Source organism: Thamnophis sirtalis, unplaced genomic scaffold (assembly GCF_051295495.1).
Source record: "Thamnophis sirtalis isolate CommonGarterSnake01/CBP01778 unplaced genomic scaffold, rThaSir2_p1.2 scaffold_15, whole genome shotgun sequence".
Taxonomy (NCBI): domain Eukaryota; kingdom Metazoa; phylum Chordata; class Lepidosauria; order Squamata; family Natricidae; genus Thamnophis; species Thamnophis sirtalis.
In genome coordinates this window covers 12,235,198-12,261,615 of record NW_028261395.1, presented here as the reverse complement: position 1 = coordinate 12,261,615, position 26,418 = coordinate 12,235,198, and the positions used below count along the sequence as shown (strand labels likewise).

Sequence of the window (26,418 nt, the reverse complement as noted above, 5' to 3'; positions counted from 1 at the left end):
GCTGCTGGACAGCAAATTCCTCTGAATGACTTTTACTTTAGCAAGATTTATTGAGATTAAAGGGAAGGGAGTTACAAGAATTCCAGGCATTCCATCATTCCCCATTCCCCAAAATATAGATATGATTTTCTTTGACTCCTGCATACTCTCTAAGTGGAAATAATGTGTTCTTTCAAATAAAAGGAAACTTTACAATTCTTTAAACTCATGGTGTTACGTCTCATGTTTTTACATTTATTCTGGCTGTGAGATGCTCCTTTGTGTTCAGGTCTGGCCTCAGAAGGATAATGTAGCACTTGGGGATGAAGATGCAGCCCAGCAGACCAGCATTGGAGGCCAGGATGGAGAAGACCTGAACAGCCACCATGTATTTCCCTTTGGTGCTCAGGTAGGTGGGCACAAAAGTCACCCAGACACTGCAGAAGACCAGCATGCTGAAGGTGATCAGCTTGGCTTCGTTGAAGGCCCCAGGCAGATTCCTGGCCAGGAAAGCCACCGTGAAGCAGATGGCAGCCAGGAAGCCCATGTAGCTGAGGGTGACGTAGAACATGACAACGGCCCCTTCGTTGCATTGAAGGATGATCTCTCCAGGCTGGGAGTGGAGGTCAGAGTCAGGGAAGGGGGGAGAAACTCCCAGCCAGATGGAGCAGATGATAATTTGGACTGCAGAAGAAGACAGGATGATGGAGTTGGCCAAGCTCTTCCCCAACCATCTCTTCACCCGATTTCCTGGTTTTGTGGCCAGGAAAGCCAGCACCACCATGATGGTTTTGGCCAAGAGAGAAGAAACGGCAACTGAGAAGATGATACTGAAAACCGTTTGTCGGAGAAGGCAGGTGGCTTTCCTTGGTTGACCAATGAAGAGAGAAGGAGACAAGAAGCAAAGCAGGAGGAAGACCAGGAGGATGTAGGAGAGGTCCCGGTTGTTGGCTTTGACAATGGGAGTTTCTCCATATTTAATGAAGATAATTAAAACAAGGACTGTAGTTAGGAACAAGAGCAGGGCAAAAGAGACCAGGATGATGCCCAGATGTTCTTCATAAGACAGGAAGGCTATAACTTTGGGGATACATTGGACTCTGGCCTCATTTGGATATTTGTCATCTGGACATTTGGTGCATTTTTCTGCATCTGAGAAACCAAAAAATCAATTTTCTTTAATATTTTGTTCCTTTTATTTTTCATTAAAAATAGCATAAGAAGGATTTAATTTTTTTTTAAAGTAGCTAGATATATGAAGTTGAGGAAAGTCCTAGGGTGTTAATTATTTCTAATTATTAACATGTAATGTAATTCAAAGGAAGCTACAATATTACAGGTTAATAATGAATAATATAATCTTTTTATACAAATATTTAGAGTCCTGCCACATGGCAGTTAATATACTGGACTTAGAGGATACCTACAGTATCCTGTAACATCTGAAAGCTATATGGAATCCAGAAGAAATTTCCTAACAGTGACAACAATTAACCAGTGGAACAGCTGGCCTCCAGAAGTTGTGGGTGCTTCAACATTGGATGTTTTTTAAGAAGAGACTGGATAGTCATTTGTCTGAAATGGTATTAGGTCTCCTGCTTGAGCAGGGGGCAGCACTAGAAGACCTCCAAGGTCCTTTCCAGCTCTTCTCTGATTGATTGATTGATTGATTGATTGATCTATATGATTAGCAGAATATTTGTGCAATGAGTTGCCTCCATAACTATCCACAGCACCACATTATGGACCAGTGACACCTTTTCAGTGATCCTCAAGGGGAGGATCCAATATACAGTGAATTGCAGGGTCTTTCAGAAGGTGGACCTAAAACAATCCATCAAGTTTCAAAGAACTCGGATGTTACTAGAAAGGTGAACTTAGCACATATCCAGACTAAAAAGGAGGAGAGATGTTTCCTCTGCTATTAGTAAAGCTTGCCCAGTCTCCCAACCACTCCTCCCATCTCCTCCCAGCCCCTCCTTCAAAGACTTTTTGATTTACTTCCTTTTAGATAAGAAACTGTGCATGTTAAAAATTAAAAAAAGCTGAGCTTGTGTCTTTTAACTTGCACTTTCATGAAAAGGTTCTGGATGGATCCAGTTCCACAAAGCCTCTCATTTTCCTCAGTGTGACCCACCTTCCTGAGTGGAGAAGGTCCCCTCCGGACAAGGAATGCAGTCATAGCAGCAAACTGGCTCTCCTTCTCGAGCCCTCTTGACAAATCCAGGATGACAATTTTCTGCACAGTTGGACTGAGGCAGGGACTGAGCAGAAAAATGAAGAAAGCCAAAGAAAATGTGTTAGTAGTCAACATTCATGGAAAATAGAGATAGACACTGACATTAGCCAAATAGCCTCTGGTCTTCATGTAAGTAAATATGAAATACCTGACTACTACTAAGAAGATGCAGGAGGTATAACTAACTACTGGCAGATTCTTCATTTAGTTCCTCCCTTTTGCTTTTGGCATTTAACATTACAATAAAGAACTTTTCTACTTAATAAAGTCAGCAGAGATGGAATTGAAAAAAGATTTACATATGATGATATATTCATATTAAAACTGAAAATAAAATTTATTGTAAAAGATTTAGGAAATTTCTATTCCATTAGATTTTTCAAAAAAGAATAAAACTGTGATGAAGAAAGAAACCTCTGACCAGTAAGATCTTGAAAGATTTCCATAAAACATGGCAAAGCCCCTCCACTCACTGTAGGTCCCGTCTGTTGAAGAACTACAATCAGATAACACCAACTGGCATGGGATGCCAACCACCCTGGAGACTCTCGGCTTTGAAATTGGACCTCAGGCTTTGGAAAACAGAGAAAAGACACAAAATTTATCTCACCTTATTGAGCAACTTTAGCCGTGAAAGAGCATCTTCTTTGATAGAAAGTCTCTGTCTTATAAAATACCCCAGAGTCTTTTCAACAACATCCTTTTTGGGGAGAACCAAGGAGCTGTCAATAGTCAGATCTGCTGTTATCTCTCCATTTTGGTCCAAGTATAGTTTAATATTAGAAATATTCCAATATTCATTCTTCTCCAGAAAGGGATGAAACTAGAATGGGAACATCCAGGAATTTGAAAAGCAGAAAACTTTGTTTCTTATCCCACATTGAATCTTTCTTCTACAATTGTCCAATCTCCAAATATGTTTAAATAGGATACAAATACTGCCATTATCTTCAAAAGTGAATGAAAAAGTTTGAGAAAAAATTGTTAATCATTTAGTGACAAAATATAAAGAAAATATAATCGACACAATTGGTCAATTATAGGGAACATTCTAGAGCAAATGACAAATAAAATGAACAGAGAGAAAAAAAGATGATCCATAAACTCTTTGAAAACAACAGGTTTCCCAGAAAGCATGGGTTGATCAAGAAGAAAGTTGTCAGGCTAATGTTCTCCCTGGTCATCCTGATGGAAAACTTCTCTAAATGTGCTAATTCTCCTTGATTGTAATATGACATTAAAAAGTTTTTTGCAGATCTGAAATAACAAATCTCCCACCAGCTCTTTTCTCAGTCTGAAAAGTTAGTGAGGATCCTGAGTTTCTGTGATGTGATTTAAAGAATATAAAGTCTTTCAACTTAGAAGCCTTATTTGAAACTTCATTTTAAAAGTTTGATAAAATAACAAGGGTTTTAAATCAACTTAAAGGCGATAATCAGAAGCAAGCAACAATTGTTGAATAGGATGGATTGGATGGAGTGGAATTTAATTTGTTGCTGGCATCCCTGAAGGAGGAGTCTGGTTTGAAGGCAGGCTGCTTGGAGATGGCTGGACCCTGAAGACTCAAAGTGGACAGGACGGATGACTGATGAAATGGATCCTTTCAAGAAGATTGAGGGAGATTTGGGAAAGGAAAGGAAAGGAGAGAGGGAGAGAAAGAGGGAGTTATAGAGAAAGGGAAAGAAAGAAAGAGAGAGAGGGAGGAGGAAGTGAATGAGATATAGTTGGATGGATGGGTCAATAGATACAGGGAGGGAGGGAGAGAGGGAGGGAGGGAGGGTGAGAGTGAAAATGAGAGGAAGGAAGGACACAAGCCATGGCTTCAGAAGGCTCTTTCAAACAGCACAACAATGTTTGAAAGGGCTGGAAGGGATCTTGGAGGTCATTTTCCAGTCCAACCCCTGCTCTAGTAGGGTCAGAAGGGACCTTGGAAGCCATCTAGTCCAACCCCCTGCTCCAGCTGGAGACCTTATATCCTCTGGATTATTTTGGTGCCTCTAACAGAGAGGAAAATTGCGAGAAAAGGGAAGGAGTTTACTAGGACAAGGCTGCCATGCAGAGGAATGCAGAGACAGTCCTTGACTTATAACAATTGAGCCCAACATTTTGGTTGCTAAGCAAGAGTGTTGTTAAGTGAGTTTTGCCACATTTTACTCAATCTATGACATCTCCTGGCTCTGACAGTCATGTGCAGGCTAGGGAAGAACATCTGAAGGCCTGTGTAATGTTGTAGTGTGCAGAAGTGATAGTTAAATGTGTGCCAGAAAGTGGACTCTGGGTGTCTTTTTCCAAACGCAATAAGTGAGGTTGAATGTGTATAGTTTTAGAAGAGCTGTGTGTGTGTGTGTGTATACACATACAGTGTATAAAGTAATGTATCTTTTTGTGTGCCTATAAACACACTATACCTTGTAATATGTATGTACACATATGGCATATATAGATAGGATTAAATTGTGTATTTTGGATGTTCATTAGTAGTAAATAAATAGACAGGGAAATTGTATCTTGTTGACGAAAGGAGAGGCCAGGCAAGGTATCTCTTGACGTGAGTGATGTCAAGTTGGCTACACCCACCCAATCACATGAGCACCAAGCCACGCCCACCCAGGTACATGAGCACCAAGCCATGCCCACCCAGTCACAAGACCACCAAGCCACAGAACCAGTAGTAAAAACATTTTAATTCCACCACTGGATAGAACCCTCTTCCAATAACTGACTCCTGTTACACACGAGTGTAAGATCTGCTCGCTCTTATTCCAGAGTGGCAGACATGGAAAAAGTGAATTCAGTTACAAGAGAGGAGATTTTAACTGAATGAGATAAAAAATATGATAAAAGGATGAGCTGTTTTAGAGCTCAGCCAGTAAAGCAGAGAAGTTCAGTCTCCTCTTCATGGATCGTCTGAGAGCAAAGACTGAGCAGCCATCAGTCAGAGAAGCTTGAACTGGGATTCCTGAAGAGATGAGGGGTTGGGCTAGATGGTCTCAGGGTCTCCTCCTAATTTATAAAGGTTGTCATGCCACAACATGTACTGTGTTTTTTGGAGTGTAAGATTCACCAGAGTATAAGATGCACCAAGGTTTTGAAGAGGCTTTTCTTTTTTTAAAAAAAGTAGTTAAGTAGGTAGAGGTGGAGAAAGGAGAGAAATACAGTAGGTAGGTAGGGAGAGAGAGAGAGAAATAAAAAGAGATAGAGAGAGAAATATAGTAGGGAGGGAGGGAGCGAGAGAGAGAGTAGATAGGTAGGTATATGTTTCCAGGTGTATTTATCCATGTGCTGGAGAAGGAAATCGCTGACAATCTGCAGCACCTAAGACTTTGTTTCTGCTGGCACAGCACTAGATCAATGTAATTCTCATCAACCAGTTAAAGAGCTTTCCGAGAGGGAAAAAAAGGTTTATACACTCTACAAACCTCCCCAAAACAGCCTGTTTATGTGAAAACGCCCCCCCCACTTTTTTAAAAGTCATGAATAGCCTTGTGGGGCTTGCATAGTGCTTGGGGGGGGGGGGCTAAAATGAGCAAAAAATGGCCTGTTTTTCGCAAAAACAAGCCTGTTTTTTGCCCCCAAAAATTTGCATGCATAGCCTTATGGAGGCTTATAGAGTGCTGCTGGGGGTTGGGGGGGGGGGAAATGGTCCATTTTTTCCTCATTACTCTGCCTCCCCAGCCCCCAGGAGCTCTCTGAAAGCCTCCATAAGGCTATGCAGGGCCATTTTGGTGAAGGGGGCGGGGCTTCGGGAGGCAAAAAATGCTGTATTGGATGTATAAGATGCATCCAGATTTTCAGCCTCTTTTTTGAGGGGAAAAGGTACATCTTATATTCCAAAAAATACGGTGACTCTTGTGCTGTTGTTGCTCTCGCGCCACCTAGTGGCCGCGGCCAGATAAGCCTAACTATAAGGTCTGAAGCCAGACTCCCTTTTCTGTCAGCCTTTGGAGAAGACGGAAGCAGCCGTTGTGACCGAGACCCCTGGTCATCCGGAGATGGCCTCCGTCCCTCACACGGAGCATCGCTGGAGAGGGTCCAGATGCTTCTTTGCTGGCTGTTAGTTAATGCTGCCTATCTCGTCTTTCTATTTGATTTCCACTCTTTGCATCTCCTCAATTTCACCTGCCCTCTCCTCCCAATAAAGCATCCAGATCCAGGCCAGGCTCCCTTTCATTGGAGGAGAATAGGGGGGCTTAGCTGCCTGTCCAGCTGCACACAGACCCACCTGCAATGGGGACGGAAGGAAGGTGGAATTCCACCAGGCTAATCACAAACCCACAAATAAGGGGATTTATTTTGAAAAGAATACAGCATTTTCCAATTAGCAGTGCTAAATATAAAAATGCCATGGTATCTACTCTTTGGAACCACTAATTCTCTGAATAATTAGATTGGCCAGATCTGTTGACATGGTTCCCCTCCTCCTCCTCTGGATTCCTCCTCCAAAGGATCTAAGATTAATGGATCCATATCGGGATCCCCTTACCTGCCATGGCTGCAGCCTTGGAGACCCCAAGATCTTTTCATCCTCTTTCCTTCCCCTCCTCGATCTGGAGGAATATGCAGCATTCAGGGCCTGGACCAGAGTCTTCGCGAGACTGTAATATTGGTAGTCATTTGGGCCCCTTAATCTGTCCCATTTCCTCTGGGTCTCCATTGGGGCTTTCTGGGTGCATCTTCTGCGGCCTTTGACAGAAAAGACATTCTTGGAAAGAGAACAATGAAAATAATGATCTTGAAACTTTTCTTCCACAAAGAAAAAGGGTTTAAAGGCAGAATCTTTTGGCCTTTCTTTTGGCAGATAACCAAAGTTCCAAATACTATGGATGTATCTGAGAAGTCTGAGCTTGTTTATTCTGTACCCTTTAAAGCTTGTGAAGATCCAGACTTTCCCCTCAATGGGTCCTGGGAGACGCATAAAAGTTAAATGGAAAGGAAGAATTCTCTCCCAAATGACATCAAATTCTATGAAGTGAACAAAGACGTTGACTTGTCTCCACTTAGAGAGGGAATCCCGGAGGGCTGCTGTATGTCCAGTTGTTGAGAACAGTTGTGATATAACCACACAAATTCCATTCCTGACAAGCACAGGAGGAAAAGTCCTCATGAAATTCTCTCCCTTTTCTGTGTCTGAAGCAAAGAGGCCAATCAGGGTCCATCTGAAGTGGAGGAGCAGCAGGACAATTGCTGGGTACTGGATTCCTTCTTTGGGGAACATGTGGTGGAAAAAGGGGAATTTGCTTTTATCACTCAGAGCCTCTGAAGCTTCTAAATGATTGATCTGGAAAAGGAATTGAAAGGATTAGAGCCGTGATGGTGAACCTGTGGCATGCAGAGCGTCCCCTCCCGGCACACCAGCCACCCCAGCCCAGCTCCACTAGCATCCACATGCAGGCGCACCTCCTGCCGGCCAGCTGGTTTTCGGGCCTTTGTGGGGGGCCAGGGCGGGGGACGCGTGAGTGTGTGTGTGTGTGTGTGTGTGTGTGTGTGTGTACGTGCTCACATTGCGCAGGAAACTCCGGTGGGCTGGAATGAATGGTCTGGGCCTCCAGTGCTTTCTCGCTCAGTAGGAGGCTTCCTTCAGCCTTAAAACAGTTGCAAGGGTTTTAATTTTAATTTTTTGCTTTGAGGTTGGTACAGGAGGCTTTCCAGGGCCAAAATGGGGTGCAGAAAGTGCAGGGTTTTTTCCCCCCATTTTGGCCCTGGAAAGCCTCTTGCACCAACCTGGGAGCAAATAAAAAACCCTGCAACTGTTTGAAGGCTGAAGGAAGCCTCCAGCTTAGCAAGGAAGCACTGGGGAGGGGGGCATCCACACTCACTTCCAGCCCACCAGAGTTTTCTGCCCCAGTGCAGAAATGAGAGCCTGTCCTGTGGAGCCCACTGCCGCTTGGGCTGGCTGGCTGGGGAGGGGGCAATCATGGTGCTTAGGTGGCAGCAGCCTGCATGCCCCAACTGTCCCAGGGAGGAAATGAGGGGCCCTGCTTGAATGGGGATGAAAGTACAAACACAACCTGCCTCCCTGCTCAGCTGTCGCCCACACCATTGGCAGCAGTTTGGGTGCCCTGGCTGAAGCACACTTTCTCTCATGAAATGCAAGCATGGAATAAACTGAGCCTGGTTTGTTCTCAGTCTTTTCAGTGGCCACAAACTACTAGCAAAAGTGGCATTTGATCACAAGGCAAGGAATGTTTCCCCTTTTGCATTGGAGCATCCCAGTCGGGACAGGAAAGACCAAGAAAAATAAGGAAAGAGGGGAAGAGAGCAAGGAAGCAAAAAGAGGGAAAGAGGGGAAGGAAGAATGAAGAGGGCAGCTAACAGAAGGGAAGGAAGGAGATTATAATGAGAGAGTGAAAGTGTGAGGTTAATCTTGCCTTAGCACTTGATCTACAGCAGCCCTGGTGCCTTTTACCAACCCCTTGTCCCCTTCTCCTGACCTCTCCTGGTGGTCTCCCATCCTATCATTGAGGATGCTTTGGTTACAAAGCTAGGTCTCATAAGGAGAGAGAGTGGGCCTCCCTCTGACCCACATACTTTGCCCTCCTGCACTCACCATTGGCAACCAAGGAGAGTGAGCACAGCAGCAGTGAGAGCACGCCCACCATGGCCTCCAAAATCAACCACAATGGGGCCCTCAATGAAATTGAGTTTGACACCCCTGGACTAACAGATGACCTGAGTGCTGCATGTGTTGCTCTCAAACTTGCATGGATAAAACATCTAGGCCAGCGATGGCAAACCTTTTTTGGCTCACGTGCCATAAGCGGGTGAGCACAGGGGGGGGGGGGGTTCGTGCGCGGGCATGCTGCACCCATAATGCAATGTGTGACACCTCCCCGCCAACGTGCATGCGTGCATAACAGCTATGACCCCCCTTTTTTGCATGCTTTTTTCACCCTCCCCAGGCGCCAGAGGTTTTATAGGAGCCTGGGGAGGGTGAAAGCAGCCTCCCCCACCTCCCCGGAGGCCCTCTGGAGGCTTCAGGAGCTTCTCTGAAGCCTCAGGAGGACTAAAAACGATCCTATGAGCAAATGGAAGTGACATCCGGTTTGCTCATAGGGCCAGTTTAAGCCCTTTGGAGCCTTCAGGAGCCCTCAGGAGGCTTCCCTGACGGCTCCGGTGGACGAAAAACGACCCTACGAGAAAACCATAAGTCACTTCCGGTTTGCTCGTAGGGTCATTTTTAGTCCTCCCAAGGCTTCAGGGACTTCCGGTTTGCTCATAGGGTCATTTTTAGTCCTCCCAAGGCTTCAGGGAAGCCCCCTGAATGTCCCTGAAGGCTCCGGAGGGCTTAAACCTGCCCTACGAGCGAACCGGAAGTCTGTTCCCAAGCATCCAGTTTGCCCTTAGGGCCCTTTTTTTGGACTCTGGTGGCTTCAGGGACTCGGGGGGGGGGGTCTGTTTTCGCTCTCCTCAGGCTCCTATAAAGCCCCTGAAGCCTAGGGAGGGCGAAAAATGGCTTTTAAAAAGGCTGAACTGAAATGGCATGCGTGCCTGCCAGGTAACAGGGCAACACTTCGCGTGCCCTGACAAATGGCTCCGCGTGCCACCTGTTGCCATAGGTTCGCCATCCTGCTTCTAGGCAAATTGCCAAGCTTAGCCTAGCAAAGTAACGTCTTGTGAAAAGTAAAATGTGGATTCTGCCAAGGAGCCTTGTTTGTAACTTAAAATGTAACTTCTGCATTCCCTAACAAAGCTCTGAGTTATATGCCAGAAAATGTATTTCTTTTCCCTTTTAAAGTCCATTGTTTTCAGAGCACTGAGAAAAATCATGAAATTCACATGATATCAATTTATGTTTCTATAGCAATGATGTTCTGTGCAAGCTGTGTGAGCTGTAAGATATTTGGAAAAGTTTTTGGTGTGCTTTTTTTGGTTTTTCTCTCCCTGCCTGATCTGTTAAGGTGGGAGACCAAAAGGTCGTCTAGTCTTTTGCTTTCTGCAGAAATAAAAGCTGATAATCCGTAGCCTCATCTTCAGAGTTTCAATGGACTTATCAGATTCTGAGCTGCATTCAAAAACCTTCCACAATGAAGAATGCTGTCTTATATTTGCGGTCAGATCAAGTCCACAATATTAGATTTTAATAAATCCAATCTTGTTCTCAAGAAAGCATTAGAATAATTTGTTAATTAGACATTGTTTAAAATATTAAAGACAGAATATTAGCCAGATTATATAATAAAAGCAGAAAATAATAAACAAATTAAAAAACTATAAACAATGTAAATCATATTACTGTATCTTACCCCTACAATTTATTTCAATTAGATTAACATGTGCAAATGCCAACTGAAGTATTCTATTCCAATAAACGGCCTATTATAATTTTGAGGGTTGCTGCATATTTTAATGCTTCTATGGCCCAGATTCTTTGTGGAGGAATCTTTGTAGCTTTTTCTCCAGTTGTACAAGAAACATGGAGAGGTCAATTCCACTGTTCCCTCTAAGGTGCGCGCCTGCGCGGCCGCGCACGTCACAAAAAAATCCCGCGCAGCAGTATCTATCTGCCGCGCAGAGATTTCTGTAAAGGAAACGTGGGGAAGTCCTTTGCAGGCGGCTACAACTTGCCGCCTGCAAAGGACCTCCCCAGACTTGTTTTGAAGAGAACGGCTCTTCAAGTCCATGTTCGGGGCGGGGGATCCCTTGGAGAGGGGATTCCTTCCTGCGAGACCCCGCCCAGAAAATATGGAGAGCGGCAGTGGAGACCCGGGGCTGCTTCTGCTGGGACTGCTGGACTTTGTGGGGCTGGGAAGGGGGCGGGAAGAGTGGCGGGGCTGGCGGTGGCCGGCGGTGGCAGGCTGGTTGGCTGCCTTTCCACCTGTGCGGTGGCTTTCAACCTGCTCCCCCGACTCGTAACTCCTCCTGTTTTCCCCCTCCCTCTTACATGCCCCCTTGGTGCAGCGGGCTACTGCCGGCGAAAGGAGTGGGGCGGGCAACATTACACAACTGGGTAAATTATAAACCACAGATTTTAATCCTATTTAATTTTAAATGGTATCAAATTTAGCTATAAAGTGGCCTTACCTACTTTTTTTTCCCTGGGCCTGCTAAATTCTGGTCCCTGGTGATACAATAAGTTAAATGCATTCTGGCCTGGATTTCCTATTGTGCAATTTGTGTCATGGACTTAATCATTTTAAATTCCATAAAATGCCAGTACACATCCTTTCTGCCAAGAGATCAGAAAAAACAATGCTCGAATCTTCTGATATTTAAATGATTTATAATGTTGTTTAGATATATAATTTGGATTACATTTGAAAGCTATGCATTGATTAAATACTACAGAATACAAGCAGTTCTTTCTTTTTTGGTTTTAGAAAAGGATAATTCCCCTTTTAGCCAGGCTTTTTGAATTAGATTATGGTGATGTTAACACCAGTTTTTAAGTAGATTTCAATTTTTTTTAAAAAAATCTTTTAGCTGCTTTGAATACCTTGGAGATGAAAAGATGGGGTACAAACTCAAATAACAAAAAAATAGTACATTCATTTTGAAAAATAAATGCAAGACTTGATTAATTTCATATCTTTATTTAAAATAGTTTTGGCATGGCATATGGTTTTATCGATTCATTTGGAAATGATGTGGATGTTGTATCTGATTCTGAGGTATATATATTCTTAAGTAACATAACATATAGCATATAGTCCAAACTTGCTAGACTATTTAATTGATCTTACTACTTTAAAGGGGGAGAGTTTCATGATAAATTATTTTATTACATTTATGTTGCATTTATATATTATATTTATTACATTTATATTTCACATTATATATTTGTATTGTTATTTTAGTGTTTATTGTCAATTTTGATAGATATATTGATATATCAATACTGATTTTACTCATACTAAATAACAATTACTGCTATTATTTATCAGGATTAAATATTTACAGTTTTTAATATTGAGTTAGTCGTATTTTAGAATAATAGGATTATCTTTTAATAGGATAATTGGCAAAATCTAATTCACATGTGATGGGTTGCATTCCAAAGAATGTGAGAGGACAGGTTGCCTGCAAAATGCCAGGACCCAGGACCCTGTTGGTGCCATGTCTCTCTCTAGCCAGTCTAACAATGTAAAAGCTGAGCAGAAGTCTTTTTTTTTCAGGGTGAGCGGAAAAGTATAGTGTTTGAGTAGCACATTTTCATGCCTGGCATTCATCAGGCTGAAACCTCGCTCGCAATCGGCGCTTGACGCTTGGAATATTGCGCAAATGTCCAGCAGACGTGACAGCAGTTCAAACTGTGGCTCTCTTAGGTGCTCAGGCATGAAACTGTGCCGCTCAAACACTATACTTTCCCACTCACACTGAAAAAAAATTAGAGGGAACATTGGTCAATTCCTAATACAACTTGTCAGTTGTACAATACAAGATTGGTCTTTAATTGAAGTTTTCTCTGTTCTAACAGCCACATTTTTCTGAGTCTGTCAGTTTTCATAGATTAAATTTAATGCCAATACCCATATTTTCTGATTTTAGGCAAAGCAGAAATTGTGTAAATTCCCAAATCAGCTCTGAGGGGCAGCAGCTGGAGTCCTTTTGTCCACCCCAAGATACTCCTCAGCGGCTGGGATTCAGTTGGTTCTGCTGGTGGTTTCTCTCTGAAGCGCCAAACATCAGATTGATGTAAGAACATGGGGAAAAACTTGGCCTCACATACTTCAATAATTGGGGCTGAAGAAGCTGGAGAGCTATGAGGTTTTCTTTTAAGCACCACTTTCACTCATGTCTTTGATCTAACTGAGCTCCTTTAATGATGAGGGAGCCAAGATTCAGTCTCAGAGAAAACTACCCCAGGTAAGGAAAGGTCTTACTTGCTCTATTGGCTGACCATCTATGGCTAGGATGTCATTTCCCAAAGACCATAACTTTTGAGCTTGATTTATTAAGTATCAGATAATTATTATGAGAAAAGAACCCAAGTCTTCCTCACAGGGTATATAATCCAATGTGTAAGTATGATAATATCACAGTGTAAATCAGCATATTCCAATAGGTATTTAGCATGCTAAACATATGTACCTATAACAGAAGTTATAACAAAATAAAACGGTTGGAAGGGAACTTTGAGTTCTTCTAGTCCAACCCTCTGCTCAAGAAGGAGACCCTATTCCAGGGGTCCTCAAACTACGGCCCACAGGCCGGATAAATCCCACTTGGGACCATGAGGCTGCCCCACCCAAATCACCCCAGCCACCCTCCACCCCCCACCCGCCGGCTGAGCTCATGCCTTACCTTTGCAAGCCCCACGTACGGAAACTGCAAAATTAAGAAAGAAGCATTTGGCTGGCAGAGTGTTTCTGGGGGGCCCTGATGCATGGAGGCCTCAGGAGGGGAAATGGTGCCCACTGCCTCAGCTTCTTAGTTTGAGCAAAGCCATGTTGCCTGGCATGCGTGGCCTTACCTGTTGCTCTTCTGGGTTTCTAGTGCACATGTGTGCACAATGATCAGCTGGCATTTGCGTGCATTGCAGTGCCAGAAACTGGAAGAGATGGTATTCCGGTTTCCACATGCGCATGCACACCAGCCAACTGATCATTGCACGCGTTCATGCCAGAAACCGGAAGAGGAGCTGCCTGGTGCGCATGCACACTGGGCAACTCCTCTTCCAGATCGCGTCCCTGACAAGAGCACTTGGTGCTGAAAAGGTTCTCCATCCATGCACTATTCCAAGGGTGGTTTTTCCATGACATTATAAAGCGGTACCAATACTTCACGTGATTTGGATTCTCTCCTTCTGTTGATGCAGCCTAGGATTGTAATGGCTTTTTTTGGCTGCTGTCACACATTGTTGGCTCACATTTGATAGATTGTACACTAAGATTCCAAGATCCCTCTCACAGTTACTGCTATTGAGCCATGTTTCATCTAATCTGTATCTGTACATTTGGTTTTTCTAGCCTAAGTGTAAGACTTTACTTTTCTCTAAATTGAATTTCATTTTCTTAGGCCCAGGGTTCAAGTCCATCTAGATCCACCTGGACTTTGAGCCTATCTTCTGGGGTATTGGCTATTCCTGCCAGTTACTGTCTTCTGTAAATTTGATGAGTTTCCCATTTATCCCTCATCTAAATCATTGATGAAGATGTTGAAGAGTACTGGGCCTAAAATAGAACCTTGGGGTTCCCCATTGCTTGTTTCCCTCCATGTAGACGTAGTTCCATTGAGGACCACAGGCTGAGTCCATCTGGAGGTGATGCTGTCTATCCCATATATTTTTAGCTTTTGAAGAAGTAGATGGTGTTTACTTTGTCAAAGCCTTTCTAAAATCAAAGTACTGTATACTATGTGCACTGCATTTCGCTGGCCCATTAATTTAGTAATTTTTGTCAAAGAATGAAATAACATTTATTTATGATCTGTGTTTGGATCCTTCATTCGTTGAAGTAGGTTGTCAATATCTAGACTGATTAACAAGGGTTCAAATATGCATCCTTCCCTTCCACCTTGGTAAGTATCAATCCTTCTTCTCATGGCTCCATTGAACCCAAACCTCCCTCTTAAACAAGGAACTGGAGAAAGAGCTTGGATCAGGGCCAACAGGCTGAGTTCCATTTTGAGGGCAATCAATTTCCTATATAATATTTCTCTGTTAATTATGACAAATGCACTAACATCTAGTGCAACAAACTCTGTTTTAGTTTGCTGATATAGATAAGAGATTTTAAGACAAATTGTTAGCAATATTAGATTATTGACATGCAATATTTATTATAAAATCTATATAGCTCTTCACTACCTAAAACCTTCTGGTTCTTCTGCAAGGAATCCATTTTTCTCAAGTTTAACTAAGAGGATCATGGCATAAAATTTAGCCACAACATCTCCTAGTCAATTTGGTCTATAATTGCTAGACTTCTTTTTATTCCACTTTTTAAACAGATAAAATGCTACTATTGCCGACTTCAATCCGACTGGATATTGTAGAACTTTTTTATATGTGAAAATGAAGATGCCAATTGAGGCCCCAACAACCAGGGATATTTTTGATCAGTCAAATAGTTGGTAGAATGTCTTCTCCAGAGAATAAATTGCTTGCATTTCAGGCCTTTTATGATTAATCTCAACATGAACCTAAAGGGGTAAAATATTGACATTTTTGCTAATATGGAGAAAAGCAGCTCTTGGATTCCATGGAGAAGACATGATTGCATCTATTGCTCACCCACCACCACCCACCCCTCACTTTGCCAGATGGAGAGAAACACACACAAACCTGTGGGACTTTGTAGGTGCCTCCTAATGTTGACATCTGGATGGAGATCTCCCTTCTAGCTCCATCAAGAAGAGCCAGAAGGTTCTCCTTCCTTCCACAGCCGTAGTTGGGGACATTGGCTTCTCCAGTGGAGAGAATGTCCAGCAAGGCATCTGAAGCACGGAAAGTGCTCCAATAGTTGTCATGGATGTTGTAGCCCAGTGTGAGATTGTGTAGGAACTGGGAATTCTTGTTGACCGTTTGGATGTTGAGAATGAATACTAAGGCATCTGGAAAACCATAAACATCCCTATTGTAAACAAAAATGTTATTATAATGGGCACCAACAAATACTTTTTTAAAATATATAAGCCTCCAAAAGCCTACTGAACCTTAAGCCAACATTGATCCAAAAGCAATGATCAGTTATGCAAATATGGAAATGGGCTGAGGTACGACAACTACAACTGGTTCCACCACTACTTTAAATAAAATTCATTATTCAAGTGATAAATTAAGGATTGAACTGAGAGAGGAAAATAATCTGCAGCCCTTTCAGCTTTTTTTTTTCAGGCCTATTTTTTGATTTGAGTTTCTTTCACAAAATCAGACAAAAGAGAGAAGCTATGGAAATCAAAATCATTGAGGAAATTAGACACAATCCACAATATAGGAATAAATGAAAAATAAAAACAGAAAAGAAGGAGAGTGTTAGAATGGAGGGAGTGCAACTCTATCACCTTGAATAACTTACGGATCACGAAAAACAAACTGAAGAGAAGGAGCCATGTTGAAAAGCAAGTTTGTATGCAATATTTCCCTTCCAGTGGCGATTATACCGATGAGATGGTCTCCTGGGCTGTTAAAGCTCTGTGGTTGTTTTCCATCCTGGTGCTCCAAACTCTGCAGGCATTTCATTCCCAGCTTCCCAGAGACTGGATGGAACAAAAGCAGCATCAGAAGCAGAAGCAGGAGGTCCATCATTCATGGGGCGAATCAATCAATCCCCTTCCTGTTTTTAAAGAAGAATTAGAAGAATTCAAAGAAGACTCACAAGGTGGAATATGATCCAGTGTCTTTCCTGATTCAAACACAGAGAAACACTCAGCTTCATCTTGAAAAGAGAGAGATGTACATTCAAGAGTACAGACCTTGCCTGCCCCCAAACTCCCTATTTCTCTGCCCAAAGTCTCCCCTGGAAGATTCGGCCAAATAGCAGAGCTGAAACTTTTAGCATAATTCTCCCTCTCAGGAGGAGAGATCCCTGGATAATTCAACTCGTTCCTGAATTCAAACATTCTTGGGAAATGGAGGGAAATTAAAGGGAAATAATCCCCATATGGCTCATAATAACAGGGGCAGATATCGAATTAAACTGGTCATTTAGAATTGAGAGGTTTGGGGTCTCCATGCTTGAAACTGAGCCCAGAGGGAATACACGGCACATGTGGATGAAGCTAACTAGAAATGTGACATTTGTTGCCATCGTGGTTAGAGAGAAAACCCCGAGAGACAGTTAATGCCCCAGCATGTCACGGATCTGAAGTAGCTGCCTGTTGATTCCATGCCAACATTTGCTTTATTTTGAAAGTCAATGCTCAAGGGCACCCCTACAAAAGGGCTGATGCAACAGTGTGTCCAGACTACAAGAATCAAATCAACTTTAATGGAAAAGTAATTATCAGAACTTTGCCTAGTTAAAAAAAACACCCACAAATAAACACACAGAGAGGGAGAAGTCAGAAGAAACCAAGTGGAAAGAGATGGAGAAATCAAGGCTGCCCCTCACAGCAAGGGAGGAATGAAGGGGGGGAGAGAAAGGGGAACTCAGGAGCCTCATGTTGCAGATGGAAAGCCCCCTCCAAGTTCCGTCTCTGAGTCCTAGGAAGGAGGGAGCTTTTTAAGGATTGGGTTGATGGAAACGCAGGAGCCATGGATAGCCAGAAAGATGGCCTTTATTATTACAGAAGTAAGATAACAGCGATTCGTGGCTTCACAAAAAGCGCCCAGTATTTATAGTAGTTGTAACAATCACATTAACCAATCAGGGGCTGGGTACTGCACAGCAACTGCTGAATCAGTACCTCGGCCAATCAGGGAAGATTAGCTGTTAGGGAAGGCTAGCAACAGCCTCTGCTGCGTCCTAGCCAATCAGGGAGCAGCAGAGCTGTTGCCAGCCCTTTTGAAGGTTTCAGAATACATAACACCCCTTCCCCCCAGATCTGCGCAAGCTTGGCTAAGGAGCATGCGCAGACGATCTCGGACCAGGCCTCTTCGATGTAGATGGACTTGAAGAGGTGGTGACTGTTTGATGGGGGGGACGGACACATAGGATCATAACAAGGAGCTTTGAACGTTCCAGAACATTGTAAGAACCTTAACTCATTTTAGTCAGTTTGTCTGTGTGTTACATTTGCGTGTGTGTGTGTAACATTTTAGAACTAAGATTACCCAGAAGCAATTCAATTCTGCTATTGTTATTACGAAGAAATCACAAGGATAATGCCCCAGGAGCACAGCCCCAGGAGCATTCTGGGATCTGTAGTTTAGAGAAGATTGTATGACAACTCCATTTTTCACTCCTTTCCCCAGTTAATTCACATTTCAAGCACAGATAAATTCATTCACTTCTCCTTTCCCCCAGTTAATTCACATTTCATGTACAGTTAAAACTTCTCCTTTCCCCCAGCTAATGCACATCTCAAGTACAGTTAAATTCATTCACTTCTCAAGTACAGTTAAATTCATTCACTTCTCAAGTACAGTTAAATTCATTCACTTCTCCTTTCCCCCACTTCTCCTTTCCCCCAGTTAATTCACTCTACATTTCCTCTGCACACTCTATTTTTGACTTCTAATTTACATTACCCCATTTTAGCAAATTTCTCATTCCCTTTTCCCCCTTGTTCTACGCATGCTCACAAAACCCCATTGAAAACCCTCCGATCCTGGGCTGTAAGCCACACGGAGGAGTCCAGAGAAAAAAAATCTATTGGAGGTCCGTTGAGCGGAGGCAACCTCTGAAGCGGAGACCGGCCCTGGAGGCGGCTTCGGGAGGCGTTCTTGCGTCTGGAATTGGACCGGTGAGGCGCGGTGGCCGCAGCAGCGGCGTCAGGACCCTCGTTGAAGGCAGGCGAGGTCTGTGAGCGGGAAACCGGAGCGGGGAGCAGTGGCAAGGCTGAGCAGGCAGGTGGCCTTGGGAGGCTGGAGACTCGTGCAGAAGGGTGGCAGCGGAGGCCTGGAGGCGTAGATGGCAAGGCACACGAACTTTTGAAATTTTGGGAGGAGTAGAGACGCGCAGGTGGCCAGGCTTCGTTGGGAGAGAACGGCGGCCCTGGGTTTGGAGCGTTGAGAGCGGCCGGCTCGGGAGGCGGAGGCGGATGAGAGCCGGCAGGGCAGAGAGGAGGCCCGATGGAAGAAAAGAGCTGGCAGGGCAGGCTGCGCAGGCGGTGAGGGTGCGGAGGCCGCGGCGGCTTGAACTCGGCTGGCCCCGGAGCTCCTCGAACTTCTCGTTGGGAGGCAGACAGTGGAGGCAGAAGGCAGGCAGGCGGTTCTTCGGGAGGCAGCGAGGCTTTGCAGGCAGGCTGGCAGGCAGACTCCATAGCAGAGAGGCAGACAGACTTCGCAGGCAGGCTGAGTGGCCAGATCGTGAAGCAGTTTGTGCTATCGGGACAGCTGGCTGGATCCGTGAGGTGCAAGGAAAACCCAACGGCTTCGGGCCCAGACAGTTCCAGCTGAGGTTGGCTTCCGCAGACTGCGGCTCGTCCTCAGAGTAGGCGTAGACCGGGGGTCTGTTGCTCGTCCTCCAAGTTGGCGTAACTTGAAGCTCCTCGGTTGCTGGAAATTGCTTCAGCTAGGCGCATGCTGGCCTTGGGTTCCGGCGGGTCCTTCACGAACTCTTTTAACTGTAGGTAGTTGTGTTTGAGCCTCGCGGTCCAATGCTCGTCCTTGTGCATCGGCGGCGCTCCGTCCAAGGTGAGTGCGGAACACCCCCTCGGGCGGACGGAGGCCGCGTCTGATCGATGCCAAGTTGGCGGATACGCTGGCAGGCTCCAACGGCGGTGGCTACAGCTGCTGCTCCTGCTGGAAGGTAGCCTCTGGAGTTGTGCAAAGGTAGCTCGGGTAGCCTCTGGAGTTGTGCGAGGTAGAGGTGGCTGCGACTGGCTGTTTTTTCTTGTTCCAGGCCCTGCGGGAATCGCGTATCCCACCTTCATCGCCAGTTTTAAGGTATTGAGTGGATGGAAATGCAGGAGCCATGGATAGCCAGAAAGATGACCTTTATTATTACAGAAGTAAGATAACAGCGATTCGTGGCTTCACAAAACGCGCCCAGTATTTATAGTAGTTGTAACAATCACATTAACCAATCAGGGGCCGGGTACTGCACAGCAACTGCTGAAGCAGTACCTCGGCCAATCAGGGAAGATTAGCTGTTAGGTAAGGCTAGCAACAGCCTCTGCTGCGTCCTAGCCAATCAGGGAGCAGCAGAGCTGTTGCCAGCCCTTTTGAAGGTTTCAGAATACATAACAGAGCTCATCCCATGTTCCACTGCCACCTGTTTTCATGCATAAGACACTTGGGAAAGCAAAGCCCAGACCCATAGAAAAGGCCCAAAATGGCCAGGAAGGAGAAGGGAATTTGGGGCAGCTCCCCCCACCCCTGATTCCTTGGGAGAGACTATCCTGATTTATGGGTCCTGGGGTGATTTTTTTTTTGGGGGGGGGGGCGGATGCAGCCCCTGGGGTTTCTCAAGGTTTGCTTTGTGTCTTTCCAGGAGAGGCTCCTGTGGGGGAGAAACCATGCAGGGCTGGGTCTTCCAAGGGGAGAGAGAAAGATAAAAACCAGATATAAAACAAAAGTTAAAAAAGAGGAAGCCTAATCAGGGATTAGCCAAACAACCCAGGATTCATCTGCAAAATTGTCTCCTGCTTATTCAGAAATGTGTTGATTAGCCAAGTCTTGGTGCAGAGTTTAACTCCTGACAGAAGGTGAGAATACAGACCAGCATTTTTCAGACTGGGAACTTGAAGATGAACTGACTTTGATTCCCAGAATTCCCAGGACAGCTTGATGGCCAGTGAATCCTGGGAGATGCATTGTTGGGTAGGGAATTCTGGGGGTGGAAGTCCATTCATCTTAAAGTTTGAAAAACAAGGACGCAGAGCAACAACCCTCCACACGTGACCTCCATTTTGGAAAACAAGAAACACACCTGAAGAGACCATCAGCCATTGGCCGGCTTGCATAAGGCAGAAACCATGGGTTTTTATGGCCACCAGATGTGAAACATGCCACAATTAGTTGGACTCACATATAACCCTAAGACCCTGATCGGAGTTTGGAAGCTATCCTGGTTGGTTCTTAGAAGTCTCTGAGCCAGGGATGGCAAACCTTTTCTGCACCAAATGCCAAAAAGGTACGGAAATGTCACATACCTGCACATTTCATGTGGGCACACTGATTGTGGCCACGCTCCAGAAAAGCCGAACTTCCGGGTTCTGGGACACATGACGATCAGCTCACCGGTATGCATGCGCACGCTGGTTTTCACCACTGCCAGGTGCATGAAGTACAGTGCGCCAGACACTTGGAAGATGGACAGGCAAGGCCACACATGCCGGCAACATGGCTAGGCGTGCCACTTAGGGCAAGCGTGCCATAGGTTCACCACCACGGTCCTGTACTAATCCTAAACTGGAGGTGATTTCAAAACTCCTTGTGCCTGATAGTCAAATCTGCCTTGGTTCACCTTCCCAATAAGCGATCGAGTTGGAAGATTATTTAAAAGCTGTTTATGAGGGTATCCTGATAAAGTGGGATTCTCAGAGTTCCAAGTAGCATCCCAAATAAAATAAGAATCTGAGGCAAGAAGTTCCTCGAAATTCCACTTTATTAAAATAGCCACGTTGGCACATCTGGGAAAACCCGAATCTGAAAGCTTCCAGGTTTTCCCACCTAGCTGAAAGTCCAAGAGTTTGCCCTGAGGGGAAAATAACATGGGTTTTGTTATTTCTTAACTAATATAGTTAGTTTGTATTTTAATCTGATTTATATTCTTTCTTTTAAAGTGATGTTCAAGATTTATTAGTTTTTAACATTCCTAAACTGATAAACCAGCTGGAGACTAGCTCCAGATAAGAAAAGTTTGTTAGTACAAATTGGGGTCTGGCTTATCTCTTGTGAACCCTAAACAACCTTTCTCCTTAGAATTTATTCCCCTTCAGACCTCATTTTAATAAATATGTATGCTATTATCCCGTCCAATCAACTTTTCTCTTTCAGGTTTCTTTGTTCTGTTAACTATAAAAGGGGATGTAAGCTGAAGATCGGGGTTCCCTCTTTGAATGAGGAATCCCTTTTGTCTGAATATTCTGGTAACTTGTAATAAAATGATCTTCCTGTCTCGGTTTGTCTAATTGGAAAACAGGCACACCGAGGCAGGAGCCTGAAAAGGCCATATTTGGCCATCAGCCCCCAACACCCACAAGTCTATCCCATGGTCCAATCCTTCATTGCCTCGACGCTGCACAATCTCAATTCCCACCCCATTCTGGGGCCAGCCAGAGGTGGAATCTGCCCATTCTCCGAACTACTCAAAATTTCCTGTCAGAACCTGCTGAATTTCAGCCCTGAGCAGAGCCTCTCATTTCTCCCCCGGCAAATTCCACCTTCAGTCGGGGCATGCAAGCTGCTGGCAGTGGTAGCCACCTAAGCACCATGACTGCCCCCTCCCCAACCAGCCAGCCAGCCCCACCTGAACCGCTCCCTGCCGGCTTGTGCAAAGCATCGCCATTCTCCTCCTCCTCTTCTTCTTCGTCCTTGTCCTTCTTGCCCAAGCGGCAGTGGGCTCCCCAGGACAGGCTCTCATTCCTGCCCTGGGGCAGCGAACTCTGGCAGGCTGGAAGCGAGTGTGAGTGGCCTGGACACCCCCCCCCCCCAGTGCTTCCTCGCTCAGTTCAAACAGTTGCCGGGGGGGGGGGTCAAGGTTGGTGCAGGCGGCTTTCCAGGGCCAAAACAGACAAAAAAAAAACCTGTGCTTCCACACCCCATTTTGGCCCTGGAAAGCCTCCTGCACCAACCTGGAAGCCAAATAAATCCCAATCTGCAACTGTTTGAAGGCTGAAGGAAGCCTCCAACTGAGAGAGGAAGCACTGCAGGGCCAGGTCTGTCACACTCACTTCCATCCACCAGAGTTTGCTGCGCAATGCGAGCGCCTCCCCCCATGTTCACGCATCCCCCGCATGCGCCCTGGCCCGTCACAGAGGCCCCAAAATCAGCTGGATGGCGGGAGGCAGGCGTGCATGTACATGCACAGGGGAGCTGGGCTGGGGCTGGCGTGAGCGCAGAGAGGGCTCTGTGTGCCACTGAAGGATCAGAGGATGGAATCTATGCACAGATATAATACAGGATAAAATGGGAATTAAAATATAAAAGTCAGACGTGGCAGAAGGAAGAGATAAAAGCCTGCTTGTAAGTCGTGTACAAAGACAGGAAAATGCCATCAGCCTTAAACCACAGAAGTCCAGTAAAGGTTCTTTCAAACTGCTAGGTGGGCAGAAGCTGGGACAAGTCACGGGAGCTCACTCTGTTATGTGGCGCTAGGGATTTGAACCACCGAACTTTCTGATCGACAAGCTCAGCATCTTAGCGACTGAGCCACCGTGTCCTGTACAGATGTAGAACATGCAATATTTAGCTGGAAGATTTAAATTATTAAGATTTAAATTATTCAAAAGAAACGTATCTAATCAAAGAGGTGGCAGATTTGCGTTTTGTATAAGAAGTAGCTACACTTCATTAGAAATGCAGGGGAAAAGGGACGAAGGCTTCCTTGAATCCCTTTGGGCTAATAGACAAGGGGAAAGGAATGGCATTGCCATATTCTACAGACCCCCCCTATCCAAACAGAGGAAACATCAACGCTGATTTGGATTCTATCCCTGCCTGCAATTTTCCTCTCAGCTTGACAACAGAATCGGAAGGGAGGGGGTGGAAGCCCAGGGGGGAAGGACTCAAGAGAGCCAGCCGCACCCTGTGGAAGTTCATTCACTTCAAGGTTATGTTACGGGTCCTCTTTAAACGGCACAGGCTGTTTCCCAAAACACAAAGATTGTGTTGGATTGGCAAACAACGGACAGGGGAAAAGGAGAACTTCACCTACGCAGCTGCCTGTGGCAACCTTTAGAATTGGCTTCACTTCATCTGTCCCAGGGGTGGTGATGAAAGAAATGTCCTTCTGGGTTCGGTCCAAGTGGGGAAAAAGACACTGGAGACATGGAGGCTTCTTGGAAAGATGGTTTATTGGTGGACAGGGCCACATGGCTTGAACCCTGAACAGAAAAGGTGATCACATATTTCTACGTTGGTGGAGAAGAAGAGAAGGGCTGAGGGAGGGGCTTGCTAGGCTTTTTATACCCTGTTCAGTCCCACCTCTCTGTTTCCTGTTCCTGTGTAAGAAATGTATTCTGATTGGTTGTCAGACTCCCATGGAGCCATGCAGGGGCAACTCTCTAGGCTGTGTTTAGAGTCTCAAGTTTGGTTGAGTTCTCAGATGCCATGTGGTCAGTTGAGTAAAGGGCCAATATTATCATGCCTTTACTCCCATCCCCCTGGGGCTGCAGTGGAGAAGTCTTTATTATGTAAAGGGACTAGCTTGGCCTTCTTAACGGCCCATTGACAAAGGGGGATGGGCAGGAAGCTGCAGGCAGCTATTCTGTCTTTTAAAACATGTTTCTTTCTTTTCACATCCAGAGAAATATTCTGCCCTTTCAATATTTCCTAGGATATTTCATTTTTCTGGGAGAGGGCTGGGTGATAACTTCCTACAGTCGGTTCCCGCAGGCTCTACTGCCAGATCGCTCGTGCACGCCTCATGCACGCCTCTTACGCGTGCGCTTTATGTATGCTGCACAGGCATGCACAATGCAAGAAAAATGCTTCTGTGCATGTGCAAAAGTGAAAAACAAGATGGTGGAGCCTATGGCACCACCGGGAGAACCACTTTGAGGGCGTGGCAGGCCTGAGTCGCTGCTGGTTCTAGTGACCCAGATTGCCAAACCACTACCTCTTCGGTCGAACCAGTCTGAACCAGTAGGAATCCACCACTGGTCTGTCCCTTTATGGATCTAAGTAAAGTTATACTTTATTATGTTCCAGGAGGTTCTCTCCCCCCCTCCGGGTCGCATATGCTACTTGCTAGTGGGATGGTTGACAGGATATAAATGAACATTTTGCTAATCGGTTGACTAAGATATGCAGCAGAAAGCACACTCTAATAGTAATGGGGGACTTTAACTATCTTGACAAGAACTGGGACAGACACATTTGTCTCCTAGATGTAGAGGAGGGAAGTAGAGCATCAGCTATACAGGACTAAATTCTCATTCACGTTTTCATTTAATTTGAGGTCTATTTCATCGCGTTTTCACCTCTAGGGAGATGTGGGACTCACAATAAGATCCTACGTCGGATTTCGCCCAATCCCCACCCTGAATATTTTTATTTATATTAACTTTTGCGATGTCTAGTCCCCACCTGCTATACGCAAAATGGCCACGAGGTGGCAGGCTATTATTGCTAAAGCAGTTTCCCATAGACTTTGAAAACCGCTGTTTTCATTTGAGGTCTATTTCACCCCGTTTTCATCTCAATAGAGATGGGGGACTCAAAGTAAGATCTCATGTCGGATTTCGCCCGATTTGCATCCTTATTTTATTTACATTAATTTTTGGAATTACAGGTTGTTGTCTGTCATATGCGAAATGGCCACGAGATGGCAGGCTACTATTGTTAGTGCAATTTCCCATAGACTTTGAAAACCGCTGTTTTCATTTAATTTGCGGTCTATCTCACCCCGTTTTCACCTCTAGAGAGATGCGGGACTCAAACTAAGACAACAGCCCCTTTGTTGCATTGCAGGATGATCTCTCCAGGCTGGGAGTGGAGGTCAGAGTCAGGGAAGGGGGGAGAAACTCCCAGCCAGATGGAGCAGATGATAATTTGGACTGCAGAAGAAGACAGGATGATGGAGTTGGCCAAGCTCTTCCCCAACCATCTCTTCACTCGGTTTCCTGGTTTTGTGGCCATGAAAGCCAGCACCACCATGATGGCTTTGGCCAAGAGAGAAGAAACGGCAACTGAGAAGATGATGCTGAAAACCGTTTGTCGGAGAAGGCAGGTGGCTTTCCTTGGTTGACCAATGAAGAGAGAAGAAGACAAGAAGCAAAGCAGGAGGGAGACCAGGAGGATGTAGGAGAGGTCCCGGTTTTTGGCTTTGACAATGGGAGTTTCTCCATATTTAATGAAGATGATTAAAACAAACCCTGTGATTAAGAACAAGAGTAGTTGCCCACTGATTTTCCTTGTCAAAAATCCATGTTGATTGCCAGGAACCCAAGTGGCGACTATGTGCTGCACTAGTCAAAAGTATGAGGACCCATCATAAAGCACTTTTTTCAATGGCTGTGGAACTTGGAACTGTTGCTAAATGAATGGATATAAATTGAGGACTATGTGTAGGATACTTGGTTAGGGACTGTACATCATTGGATCCATTGTTTCTTCAGGCACCTTCCCACAATGCCCTTTTAAGAGGAATAATATCTAATATTTTATGCATATTTCCCTTTCATCATCTGGGCAGGTGCAGGGAAACCTGGATTCTCTGGCTCTCTCATACCAGATTCCAGATCCAAGGGACAAGATTCTCAATCTGGACTCCATCCCCAGAGAAGGGGCGGAATCTGGGGCTCCCCAACCTCTCCAGGCGACGGAGGGTTCCCCCTTCAGAGGGAGCCACTCTGGCTGAACTGAATTCGGGGCGCAAAGCTCCTTCAGGATTGGCTCATCAATGGATAACTCCCCCCCCCCCAGGGAAAGGCAGCCAGTTGGCGATTATTATTCAAATCTCAGGTCCAGGCCAATCAAATGCTTGGCTTGTGACATCAGAGGCTCCTCCTGAGATCATTGGCTGGAGCTCGCCATGGCAACCTCCATCATC

At 45.1% G+C, this 26,418-nt stretch overlaps 1 protein-coding gene across 1 annotated transcript; it reads right to left on the bottom strand.

Annotated features, from left to right (window-relative positions):
- Positions 1-1,816: 1,816 nt before the first annotated feature.
- On the bottom strand, positions 1,817-16,837 carry LOC148042470 (vomeronasal type-2 receptor 26-like). The gene is made up of 6 exons (XM_087702403.1): positions 16,174-16,837; positions 15,441-15,729; positions 6,702-7,496; positions 2,829-3,041; positions 2,117-2,243; positions 1,817-1,872 (listed from the first exon to the last, which is right to left on the bottom strand). Exons 1-6 carry the CDS (start codon positions 16,401-16,403, stop codon positions 1,817-1,819), a joined length of 1,710 nt encoding a protein of 569 aa, XP_087558529.1. The 5' UTR covers positions 16,404-16,837.
- Positions 16,838-26,418: the final 9,581 nt, after the last annotated feature.